General features: G+C 43.2%; 1 protein-coding gene across 2 annotated transcripts; it reads right to left on the bottom strand.

Moving 5' to 3' along the window:
- Positions 1-114: 114 nt before the first annotated feature.
- Positions 115-11,049, bottom strand: LOC113157899 (hepatocyte growth factor activator). 2 transcript variants are annotated; one of them, XM_026353551.1, is made up of 14 exons: positions 10,071-11,049; positions 9,899-9,962; positions 9,526-9,619; positions 8,274-8,347; positions 8,017-8,160; positions 7,505-7,636; positions 6,187-6,297; positions 5,563-5,737; positions 4,900-4,997; positions 3,907-4,171; positions 1,681-1,820; positions 1,260-1,400; positions 926-1,068; positions 115-544 (listed from the first exon to the last, which is right to left on the bottom strand). In XM_026353551.1, exons 1-14 carry the CDS (start codon positions 10,134-10,136, stop codon positions 371-373), a joined length of 1,821 nt encoding a protein of 606 aa, XP_026209336.1. In that variant the 5' UTR covers positions 10,137-11,049; the 3' UTR covers positions 115-370. The 2 variants fall into 2 exon arrangements, with proteins under 2 accessions (XP_026209336.1, XP_026209337.1); XM_026353552.1 differs by lacking the exons at positions 4,900-4,997; positions 5,563-5,737 and having other exon boundaries at positions 117-544; positions 10,071-11,047.
- Positions 11,050-11,256: the final 207 nt, after the last annotated feature.

The following is an 11,256-nucleotide window of genomic DNA, read 5'->3' as shown; positions in this document are numbered from 1 at the left end:
TATGTGGACATTGACCTTTGCTCAAATATTTCCAATGTCTCAAGTAAGTTTAACTTAAAAAGAAAGGAAACGTCTTAATGAGACTTTGGATGAGATGAGGACAACTGAGCGAAGTCCATCTGCTGAGAAATGCCAAGAAGAAGCCAGCAAGTGGGCCGTGTTAGTCGGGATTGTTTTGATTCGGGTTGTTGAAGGCACTCAAGGATTTGTCAAGTCAGTGAAGGTTTATTCAGTCACAAAATGTTTCACAGTTAAAAAAAGTTAACAAACATCACAGTGCACCATTTACTATACACAATACAATACAATACGCTCTCTCTCTCTTTCTTATATATATATATATTAAAGCTAATGTCCATTTCATTTCCGTTCATGAAGCCCGGGCTTTGCCTTTGATCACTGAATTGATCCAGTCGACGTAGTTTGCCACCTTAGTGTAAACACCAGGTTTTCCGGAGCGACCGCAGCCCTCTCCCCAGCTGATGATCCCATACAGGAAGCTGACTTCATCCTTCACGCAAGCCAGAGGGCCCCCGGAGTCTCCCTAAGGGAAATAAGGACATACAGTCCACTCACATCAACACACACGCAGAGATCAAAGTGGAGCCACACAAACAGCTGATTCACAAACTAACCCAGTGGATTACTAAATGTCTGCACGCTGACACTGAGGTAAACAGTGAACTGGGACATTTAATTTAAGAGGAAGGCTCTTAAATATTTTACACGGCAGGATGAGTGGGTAGTCTGGTACATCTCTGCAGACTCTCACTAACCTCCCCTGGCACTTTACTCAGGGGATTCCCTGCTGCTGTCTGAAGCGCTGCTCCATTACTCTGATGCCTCAACTCCACAGTCACATGTCGACTCCTCCAGAACCCACATCATCATCATCATCTGAGTTGATGCTGGATTTAATAATCACCTGGCATGCGTCCACACAGCCGTCGAGCCCCGCACAAATCATGTCAGCTGTGACGTGATTGCCGTAGACTTGGGGCTTTCTACAAGTGTCATGAGGAATCAGCCTCACTCCGCCCTCCTGCAGACTCGAGTAGCCCTCTGCCTCTGCAAAATAAAGCAAAAACCAGTCATTATAAGTAAGGCAGAGACGTGTTAAGCTGAACAAGATCATTTTAAGACACTAAGGTCACTGCTGCCCAGTGGAGGAATGTCTAAATGCAGAATGTGCACTGGCAAATCAAATGTTTCTAATAGATAGTCGTTATTATGATGACCATGATGTCCCTGACACTTACTCTCGTGCATGTGTCCCCAGCCACTAATAGTGCAGCAGTAGTTATCAGGGAACGTCGTGTTTTTGTCTGGGAGACAGATGGGTCTGATGAACGGGCTTTTCTTCACACACCGCCCGTCCTGTTTCTTTAGTTTGATGAGAGCTGGCGCACACACACAAACACATGCGTTACGAAACAGGCAGCGAGACAATGAAAAGTGTAGTTTAAATAATGAAGCGAGTGGTAGACTTGGAGACTCCGTGTCCCAATGAAACTGCCACATCCAACTGTCAGCGTGTGTTTCGTGTGGGAGAGCACGGGGACACAGCTGCTCAGTGACGCACAGCTGTGCACGCAGACGGGGGTCTCAAAGTGAGGACAGGAGGTCTTCAAGTGTATGTGAATCATTGGTGTCTGTGTGTTGTCTGCAATTAATAATTACCAATGTCGTGCAGCGTTGGATTAAACACTGAGAACTGTTTTGGGAAGATGTACTCCGCCACTCCGAAGGTCTTAGTGTTGGGATGGGTGACGTTGAAATTCTGCTGGCCAAGAACCACACGGAGCTTGGACTTTGGGGGGCTGCAGAAGGACAGTATTTTTAGTTTCATCATTGATGCGCTCACAGTGTAATAGAGTTATCTCGGACTGTCGATTCAGCACCACTATTGGCTCACTGCTACATTAAGTCAGATCTAATGCTTTGACAAAAGATATTCAAAGCCAAACAACACCAACAGATGCCGCTTTCTTGGCATTAGGAGGACATGAATGCGTTTGCATCTGCACAAGATGCTTTTAGGTTTTCTGCAAACTGGATCCTTGTCTAATTATAGTGTGTTCACAAGACTGTAAAGCTAAGAGGTCAAACTGTGTGACTTATGACCTCTTCTTCAGCTAGAAAACACTTAAATACTGAGTTTACCTGAACTATGATGAGGATGATGATTTTTTTTTACACAACTGACTCAAACTAAAAGCTGGAAATATCTCCCAAGGACATCAAATGTATTTTCTCTCACACAGTTTCAGAGTTTAATGTGAAGTCTTTTCACATTTGGTTAAAAACATTTTGTACCATTTGTTGATTCAAAGAAGCTACAAAACCTTTCCTTATCTGTAGTCACATAAAGTGCCAATGTGTTTTTTCTGTACAATTGAGAACTGTAGGCGGTTGAACATGAGGAACAAATTCAAAACTTCAGCTTTTATTTGATGGCATTTACACCAAGATACATCAAACAGCACAGCAGCACCATTTGTATGAGAGTATATAGATTTTAAGCCACTGAAAGTAAATGACTAGCACTAGTACTATCTTAGTGTTTGGTGTTAAATGTTTAATCGATCAAGCCTGTGACTCACTGACATCACCAAACTGTTGGTTTCTTCTCTTGTGATGCTTTTCCAGACTTTTTCTGCAGCCTACTTCAGTTTTGTTTGCTTTTGGGGAGTTCTCTCTTCAGTCTACTGTTCAGCAGGTAAAATGTGCGCTCAGTTGGGTTAAGGTCTGGTGATTGTCTTGGTCAGTATAAAACCTTTTCCCTTTGATAACGTTGGTAAGGTATTTTATTGTAAATTAGCAGTAAAATGTGTCTGGTACAGCACTGTTTAAAAGTTTGGGATCACTTAGATATTTCATTTTTCTCTGAGGAAACACATGAAATAAGTCTGAATGGGAACTAGAGCAAAAGAACAGGACATGCTGACACTGTCAGAGTTAGAAATAATGATTTCGATGGAAATGATGAATGTGTTTTTCCTCAAGGTCCCATCCACTCTGTACAAATCTCCTATTTTACCACCTCCAAAGCGCCCCCAGCCCATCACGCTGCCTCCACTATGAACTAAACATAGATACTCAGATATTTGTCTTCTTGCACAGTTGTGCATCGGGGCCTCCCACTCCTTTCTCTGACCCTGTTAAAGCCAGTTTGTGCTGCTCTCTGAATGAGTAGTTAACAGCATTATATGAAATTTTACGTGAATAGCCTTCCTTTGTGAAATGAATAAACTTGTTTGTGAATTGCATGAAAATATGTTTTGTGGCCTTTTCATTCTCTTCCATCACATTAGTGCAGGTTAATATTGGTCTCATCAGTCGTAAAACGTTTGTTGCTCATCTCTGGACTTTTCTCCAAATCCTAACTTGGATTCTGGTTCTGTTGGTTACGCTTCTGCTAATGAGGGGTTTGCATCTTGTGGTTGACCTGTGTATTTGTGCTTGTTTCTGCCCTTTTCTAGAGGATGTGTCACTGTTACTTTTATTACTTCTTTACTTGGTTGACCTCTTATGTTTCTGTTGCTCAGTACACAAGTGGTTTCTTTCTTTTTCTGGCAATTACAAATTGTTTTATTGGCTATGCCCAGTGTCTTTAATTGTTTTCCCTTTCATTCTCAAATTCAAAATGTTCTATTTTCTCCCATGGACCGCTCTGCGATTTTCATATTGATTTATCCTTTTTAACAATAATTGTAGTCTTCACAGGTAAAAGGTTAAAACCAAAAATAGTCATTTTAGAGATAGGTGTTGTTTAAAAATCAATCTCAATCCCTGAGCAACAAAAAACACCTTGCTGACAACTTCTTATTCTTTTGATGTTTAAGGTTCTGTCCTTTGAGGGGACATAATCCAATGCAGATTATAGTATGTGTATCCATGACCTACTTGCGGAAGAAGCAGTGGGCAGCAGAGAGGACCCAGCAAGACGAAATCAAGGAGCCGGCACAGAAGTCTGACTGTCCGATGTAGATGGCTGCCATCCAGGGATGAGTGCCGGGTAGAGCAGAGTTACCACCCAGTATCCGCCCCCTGGGTACCGACAATCTCTTCTTGTGTTTTTTCCCACATACAGGCTTTTTGGCTGGCACGGTAGGGGTAGGAGGGGTAGGACTGGGCAGGACGTTAAATATGTTTACCTTTCTAGAAGAAGCTGTTTGAGGAAACAAGTGGAAGTAAATTGTTATTTATTTCATTGCTGCCATAAACTATAATGTTAAACCAAGATCTAAAACTAAAACAAACTAAACCACTGCCAACAACTACAGCACATGTTCTAAACACATCTCTGGAATAGTACTGATTTTACCACAGGCTGATTTCCCCCTCATGCTGCAAATCGGATGTACAGTAGAGAGGGCACAGCAGGCGGAACAAGCTCGTGGATTCTGTGCATACCTCTGGCATCATGACAGACGGCTCACTGTGCCAATCACCACATAAGCGTTTGTCTTCACCTGACGTGACATGTTGATTCGAGCTGACTCGTGTTTTCTTACCTCATCAAACCCACAGTTTAAAAGCCAGGTCGAATCCAAGTTTACAGAGCAGAGCATGAGTCTCGTTTTTAATCGAGCTTTAAACGCTGGATCTCTACTGAAATCTGAGACATTTAATGAAATGTTGAGCTGCTGAGTGTTGATGAAATTGAAACGAGTTTGACAGACTGAAGATGTCGAATCAAATAGTGCCAATCATGAATAGTCTGAACTGTTCATACTTATATAACATAATGATGAGATTAGCTAAACAGCATCCTTGATAGTGATCAATATTACTAACATAAAGTAAGCTCAAAAATATGTCACACTAAATTAACAAGTGTGACGCCTTGACCATATGATTATAAAAAAACTCCTTTCTGGTGCCTCATTTACTCACACACAGCCATCACACAGGAGGGGACGTCACAGTACTCCCAGGAGATGGCGTTGTCATTTAATGTGTAGCACCACGGCATCTTGTCCCCATCTGGGTTTCTGCACACACACAGAAACACAGTGGACAGAGTGTGTGTCGATGAGGCTTACTGTACAGTACAGTAGCAACAGGAAGTGACCTAAAGGGGCCGTGTCACTAGTCAGCGTGAATAAAGCGGGTTACATTCACTTTAATGCTGATTTAATAATTATTGTAAGGTTTCATTCTAAGGTAACATTTTTATCAATAAGCTAAGAAAATAAAATGCCTCTGTCTGTAGCCACTCAGCTCGTGCGACCTTAAATCCAAATGTTTGAAATTCAAATTCAGCTCTCTTTGATGTTTCGGACATTTTGGGGCATATATAATTTGCTGCAGGTCTGCCATATGGCTGATGGGTAGTCATAGCAACAACACCATCCGAGGAAAAATGGAAGAAAGTGCCAGAAAAAAGACTTTTTTTTTTTTAATACACAGGCTGGGTTCACCATGCTCTTCTTTAATGCTTGTGCAGGTTTTATGACTGCTGGTTGCCAACACGTCAGGATATTAACACAAAACAGAGAAACTTTCATTTGCTGGCCAACATCTACCGCAGCACATACTGTAATTAGCAGCACACACCTGCAGTAGGCATGCTCGCCGAGGCCCTTGAGGGGTGATGCAACCACCGTGCCCACATGGAGCTCGTCATGCAGCAGGTCTGAGTTCCACGGCAGACACCGGGCGCCAGACTCCGCGGTGCCCACCACCCCTCGGTAAGCTGTGCCCCTGCTGTTATAGCACTCTGTCTCTGGCTCTGCACACACACATGCATACACACAAACCGTGTCTCAACATCGCAGTGCAGTGAAACGCAGTTATGTATCAACAATACGAGTGTAATCAGACTACTTCCAGATGTGGATGTGTGATGGCAGACCTCTTTGTAGAATCTGTCAGAACAAGTCTTTAAAGCAATCTCTCTACGCATTAAAAGCAACAGTTACAACAACTGAGGACAAGTTTAGCCGCTTGCTCATGTCTTCACCTGCTACCACTAATCAAACCATACACACACACACACACACACAGACGAACATGCTTACATGACAAAAACACAGCAGAAAGCACATGCAGAGTGTATTGAACTGGCTAATAAATGGTATAAGAACTGATTATCCATTGTTTTCAGCCTGATGTAAGCAGCATGTGAACATACTGTTTAAATAGAGGAAACAGTATCACGCAAGTCTTGCTTTTACTCACCAAAGCTACAGTGCTGGCCGCTGTAGCCGGGTCTGCAGTGACACACTTCTTTGCCAGTGGATGTGATCAGTCGACACGTTCCACTGTTGTGACAGGGGTTTGAACGGCACACTGGGAACAACCAAGATACACAGTCTTAAGCATAAAACATCAAATATACAGTGTAAAACGGCTCTGACTGCATTAGTTCATCTCCAACTCTAATTACTTTTATTATTTTGCTGCTGAATTTAAAGCTGCACCACTCAATGTTTTGACTATACTACAATGTTTTTACAAAATCATTCAAACAATAAAAAATGTGTATAAATATCAAAGATTATCATGCAACTCTGCAGTTCCCCTCAGATCTGCAGAGCTGTTACCTATCTTTTAGGTCATTGTTCTGGTTGTGTGTGCATAATGAGCAACCAGTTTGCTATGACAACGTGGTGAAATGTGTAAATAATAAGTATACAACTTGTTGCACTGCCTCCTAGTGGTCAGAAAAGCAAAGAATGCTTTTTAAATTCAGTTTTACACATTTAGACTTGTATAATTAGCACAAAATGAAAAATAATCTATTAAAGTCAGCAGTGCGGCGCTTTTTGGTGATCCAGTGGAGCATATGGGTGAGAAACTGGCCTGTGCTACTGACATATTTGTGCTGAATATTAACCAAAAATCAACAGCAATGTCTATGAAATATGCACAGTCTTCTGTCCCTTTCCGAAAGTTATAGGGAATAAAATACACAATTTCTGCCAACGTTTGGCTGAAAAACAAGTCAAAGCACACTGAGATGCTTTAGCTGAAAGGAAGGGATTTTCAGTTCAACGCCTTTTCTCTCCTGCATGCCAGGGAATCTGTTAAATGTCCATGAACATCATGAAAGCACCTTATGGACCCATGGGGTGTGTCCTAAAACACCATTCCTGAGTCACAGTGAGTCATATAATCTGTCTTTTCTTCCACGGTAAGGTAACTCTTGTAACTATGGAGCTGTGATCAAAGAAAGGGTAGTGTCTGTCTTTCATATCTTCTGCTAGGGGGTGATTTTGGAGAGAGAAAAAAGCATTTCCTCAGGATGGGAGGTGACCTGATACTTGCATTTTTGAAGGCATGACTAAGTTATCGAGCTGAAAAAAAAAAAAAAAAACCCTACTGTATACAAGTTTTTGACAAGTTTCCAGCAATCAGGAGACGTGTCTGACAAAGTGCATGGCGTTTAAATCAGTGGAAGCCCCTTTATCGGGTTTCACTATTCACAAACGCGGATCACTGGGCATGAACAAAAGATAGATGGAGCGGAACGACAAAAGCTGATAGCATGTCTTACTTGTGTAGTGGACTCTTTCACAGTTGATCTCCCCCGCCACACATGTGCACTGTTCCACATTACGCATGTGAATTCGTCCCCAAGACTCTCCGATGTCATAATAGCGCAGGTGTAGGGTTTCATAGCACTTGTCTGAAAAAAGCCGGGACGAGACATAAAAAGGCAGTGGTTTGAAATGTGAGAGATGAATGAGGAGCTCGGCGGAGCGCAGCAGAGCAAGGTTTGATGACTGGGCTGCGTGAGATGCACTCAGAGAGGGGGAAACTACTCTTTGTTGTGTAGTGAGCACTTCAAATCTACTGCAAAGTGAAACCTGTTAGCAAATGACTCATAACTGATTTTCCATTTTTCTCTGCCTTCTCTGAATCCAAAGGTGAAATCTCTTTGAAGTAGCTCTTGGTGACTATAGTGATATGAAAACACTGGTGAGAGCTCGGAGTAAAGAGGTAGATGTAGATGGAGAGATTATACCTTTAACTAATAACATAGTAATCATGTCTAAAGCTACCTACTCTGCTCACACAGTCTCCCAGTGAAGCTTTCAGGACACGAGCACTCGAATGTGTGTCTGAGCGGGATCAGCGTGCAGACTCCTCCGTTCTGACACGGGTTCACCTGACATGGATCGGTGATTCTGCGTGACGTGTGGACTGAAACTGGAAACACAGCAACATTGAAAACCACATTAGGGCGGGATGACCAAAAAAACAAAACAAAAAAAAAAACAAGAGAAAAGCTCTATAATCTGTGCTTTGTGCGGTGAACTGACCGTTCGGTTGAGTCTTCTCTGGTGCACAGAAGCCCCAGTGCCGGTCCCGATCAAAGTTATGTGTCAGAGAGCACCTAAGAGAAGAGAAACAGAAATCTCACTCATACACATCACTCTCTTTAACATCTCTGCCTGTATTGGCCTTATGCTGTACGCACTCGTACAGCATGCACCCAAGTGCAGGTGAGTTAATCATAAGACAGGACCCACACTGGTCCACTTCTCCCTGCCAACAAACAGCACCTAGTGGTCCCTGCACCCCCACAGTAAAAGACTGCAAGCACAGCTTGTCCCATGATAGTGACTTGACACTAAAAAAACAATGCTACACCTTTTCCAGCCAGTTTGAGTCTAAGATCCAACCACTGCTGCTTAACTCAGCCTGAACTGACAGCAGCACGTCACTGCACCGATCACTCCATCAACAGTACTGGCAAACCTACACATCTTAACTAGAGCGTCACAAAAACATGCAGTAACTGTATGTGTAGGTGGATCAGAGGTGTTGGCCCATATATAATTGCATACATGTTGTTCCAACTTGCTGGCACCCACCAAGGTATGAACACTGGCAAACAGCTTTAGGTCTGTTTTTAGACAATTAAAAATGTAACATAAAGAAGATTTTTGTTGCTGTGTCACAATCTGGAGCAATAAAAAATGCACCGGGATGGTTTTACTGTGCCAGCTGTTTGTACAGCCTTAGGATTCTCTGGTTTAAGACGTGAATGTGTTCTAAACTGCAACTACAACAGCTGGCTGCTGTTGTAGTTGTGACACACACAAATCATTGCAACACCTCAGCAATGAACAATTTATTCAAGACAATTAGCTCATTAAGAGTTGCATTATGGTTCCGGGTGACACTGTTGCATAAGCCCCCTCATCACTGCGAGCTGTAATGAGGCGCGACTACGCGCTCCAATTACTCACTGCCGCAGCGTCCCTTCAACAAATCACAGCCACTAATACCCCTCAGCGATGGGAAATAAAAAGGGGTTTTATTCGTTTAGCGTTTCGCCGCCCTGAGGAGAAGTCGCACACAATAAACCCCGTGATGCGACGCAGCACAGCCTGTGCGTAAAGACGGCGAAACCAAGCGCGTCTACCTGTGCGCTACAGAGGTGTCCCACTGTCTCCTGCTGGTGTGTGGAAACTCTGTGCGATTAACACACATTTGGTAATGGTTTGTGTAACCAAGAACAACAACAACAACAGTGGATCCAGACAGACCCGGCTGTCGAGGACTCACCACGGTCGTGAGGAGAAGATGGTGATGCAGTGATGATGAAGCCTTCCTCCCTGGCGAAACGGGAATTTACACTCTTTGCCCGTGGTAGTGAGAACTGGCAACAACAACAAACATGGCAAACACACAGTTTGTTAGTGGCTTTCACTGGACGCAGATGGGCAGTAAGTCTCTTAGCAATATGTCTCCAGACACTTGAATCACTCTGATAGGAGTCAGGCAGCAGAGCCATACAGGCACAAGCTCCCCGGGCAAGAGTTAGATTTAAGCTGCATCAACAACTTTTTTAAGCTATGGCAGCTGAAAATCTATCAGCAGCCCCTCCCTCTCAGTAGTTTCTCCTCTAAATTAAACACAGGACTTGAGTAAAACCTACCTTTCCGGCTCTCCCTGTATGGCTCTCTGGAGAGGACTGTTTCATATCCAGACACTAAGATGCGCTGAAAACAAGGAACACAACTTTTACACCTTTTTTTTTCTTTCTTTCTCTTTTACGCACGCAAAATGACGTCCAAACAAAACAAACAACGCCATAAAGAAAGACTTACCGCCCGTGTGCTGAAAACACACGGTAGAATAAGCAATATAATAATTGCCATCACAGAAGTTTGCATCGGTTGCTCTCCTGGTGTCCGCACAAGCTGGTTTCCTGAACTCTGAGTGAGGTCTATGTGTCTGTCACGTTATATCAGTCAATTTCAGGCTGGTTTTTGGTCATAGGAAACGTGAGAAACCCTACAAGTGACGTCCTGTCCCTCACACTTTCAGCCTGGATTGAGTAAACCCGTTGCGTCATGAGGCTCGTCTCCTCCTTGAGGCATCCTATAGCCCGGCGGGTTTCCTCGACTCCCTCTCTGCAGACGCCCACGATCAATCAGAGAAAAGAGACACCAAAAGTTTCCAGTGGCAGCAGAGGAGGAGTTGTTCCACTTTGAAAGAGTTTCATCCAAGGAGGATGATAAGAAAATCTGAATCCTGGACTCTGTCAGGACTCTTCTAAGAGTTGGTCGTCCCATGGGAGAGCTCCTCAGCAGCAGTGATCGGAGTCAAGAGAAGCATGGATGCAGCCAGAGAAAGAGAAATCCTTGAAGGAAACCTGCTCCAGAGAGCATGATACCCGGGGTGACAGTTGACCTTTAATGATCCAAAGCATCCAGCTAAGAGACCTAAAGAGGACAGTTCACAGACAGTCTTAGCGGATCTGTCAAGAAGAACAGGACAAACTGCCTAAATGCAGGCACGAGAAGCTTGTAGAGACAAACCCAAATGCTTTTTATGAAGTTAGTTAGGAACTGCGATTGTTATAACGACGTGTCAACCGGGCGAAAAGTAACTAAAGTAATATCACACTGAGCAACTTTTTAACAATCCCATTAGATTCAAGAGTCATTGAACCTGTTTAATGCACATAAAGTTCAGGTTACTCATCGCTGGGAGTATTACTCAGCCTGTGAAAACAATTGTGTGTCTCGGGTATTCTCTGGAGGAGTTTTTTGTTAAGCGTGAGAAACTGAAACAGTTTATGACTAAAAGTGCCACAATCTGGGGCTTTGGAGTCGTTTATAAGACAGGAACGATAGAAAATAAGGAGCTGCGTTATTGAAAATGTTTGATGCTGTGTGCTAGAAACACCAGCCTAAATATCTCAGCTTCATTTGCATCAATAATAGGGAGACTTTTTGTAAAAACTGAAAGAAGAAAGCATTAAATCCATCACTCACAGTACTGAAATTC

This window comes from Anabas testudineus, chromosome 18, assembly GCF_900324465.2.
Source record: "Anabas testudineus chromosome 18, fAnaTes1.2, whole genome shotgun sequence".
Lineage (NCBI taxonomy): Eukaryota > Metazoa > Chordata > Actinopteri > Anabantiformes > Anabantidae > Anabas > Anabas testudineus.
This window is presented reverse-complemented; position numbering and strand designations above follow the sequence as displayed.

Excerpts from the sequence above, each read along its gene's own strand:
- LOC113157899 (XM_026353551.1), bottom strand. The coding sequence starts at position 10,136 with ATGCAAACTTCTGTGATGGCAATTATTATATTGCTTATTCTACCGTGT. Across the intron at positions 8,161-8,273 it reads AGAGAAGACTCAACCGAACG|TTTCAGTCCACACGTCACGC; the intron begins GTCAGTTCACCG and ends CTGTGTTTCCAG. Across the intron at positions 4,172-4,899 it reads CTCCTGTGTGATGGCTGTGT|CTTCTTCTAGAAAGGTAAAC; the intron begins GTGAGTAAATGA and ends TTCCTCAAACAG.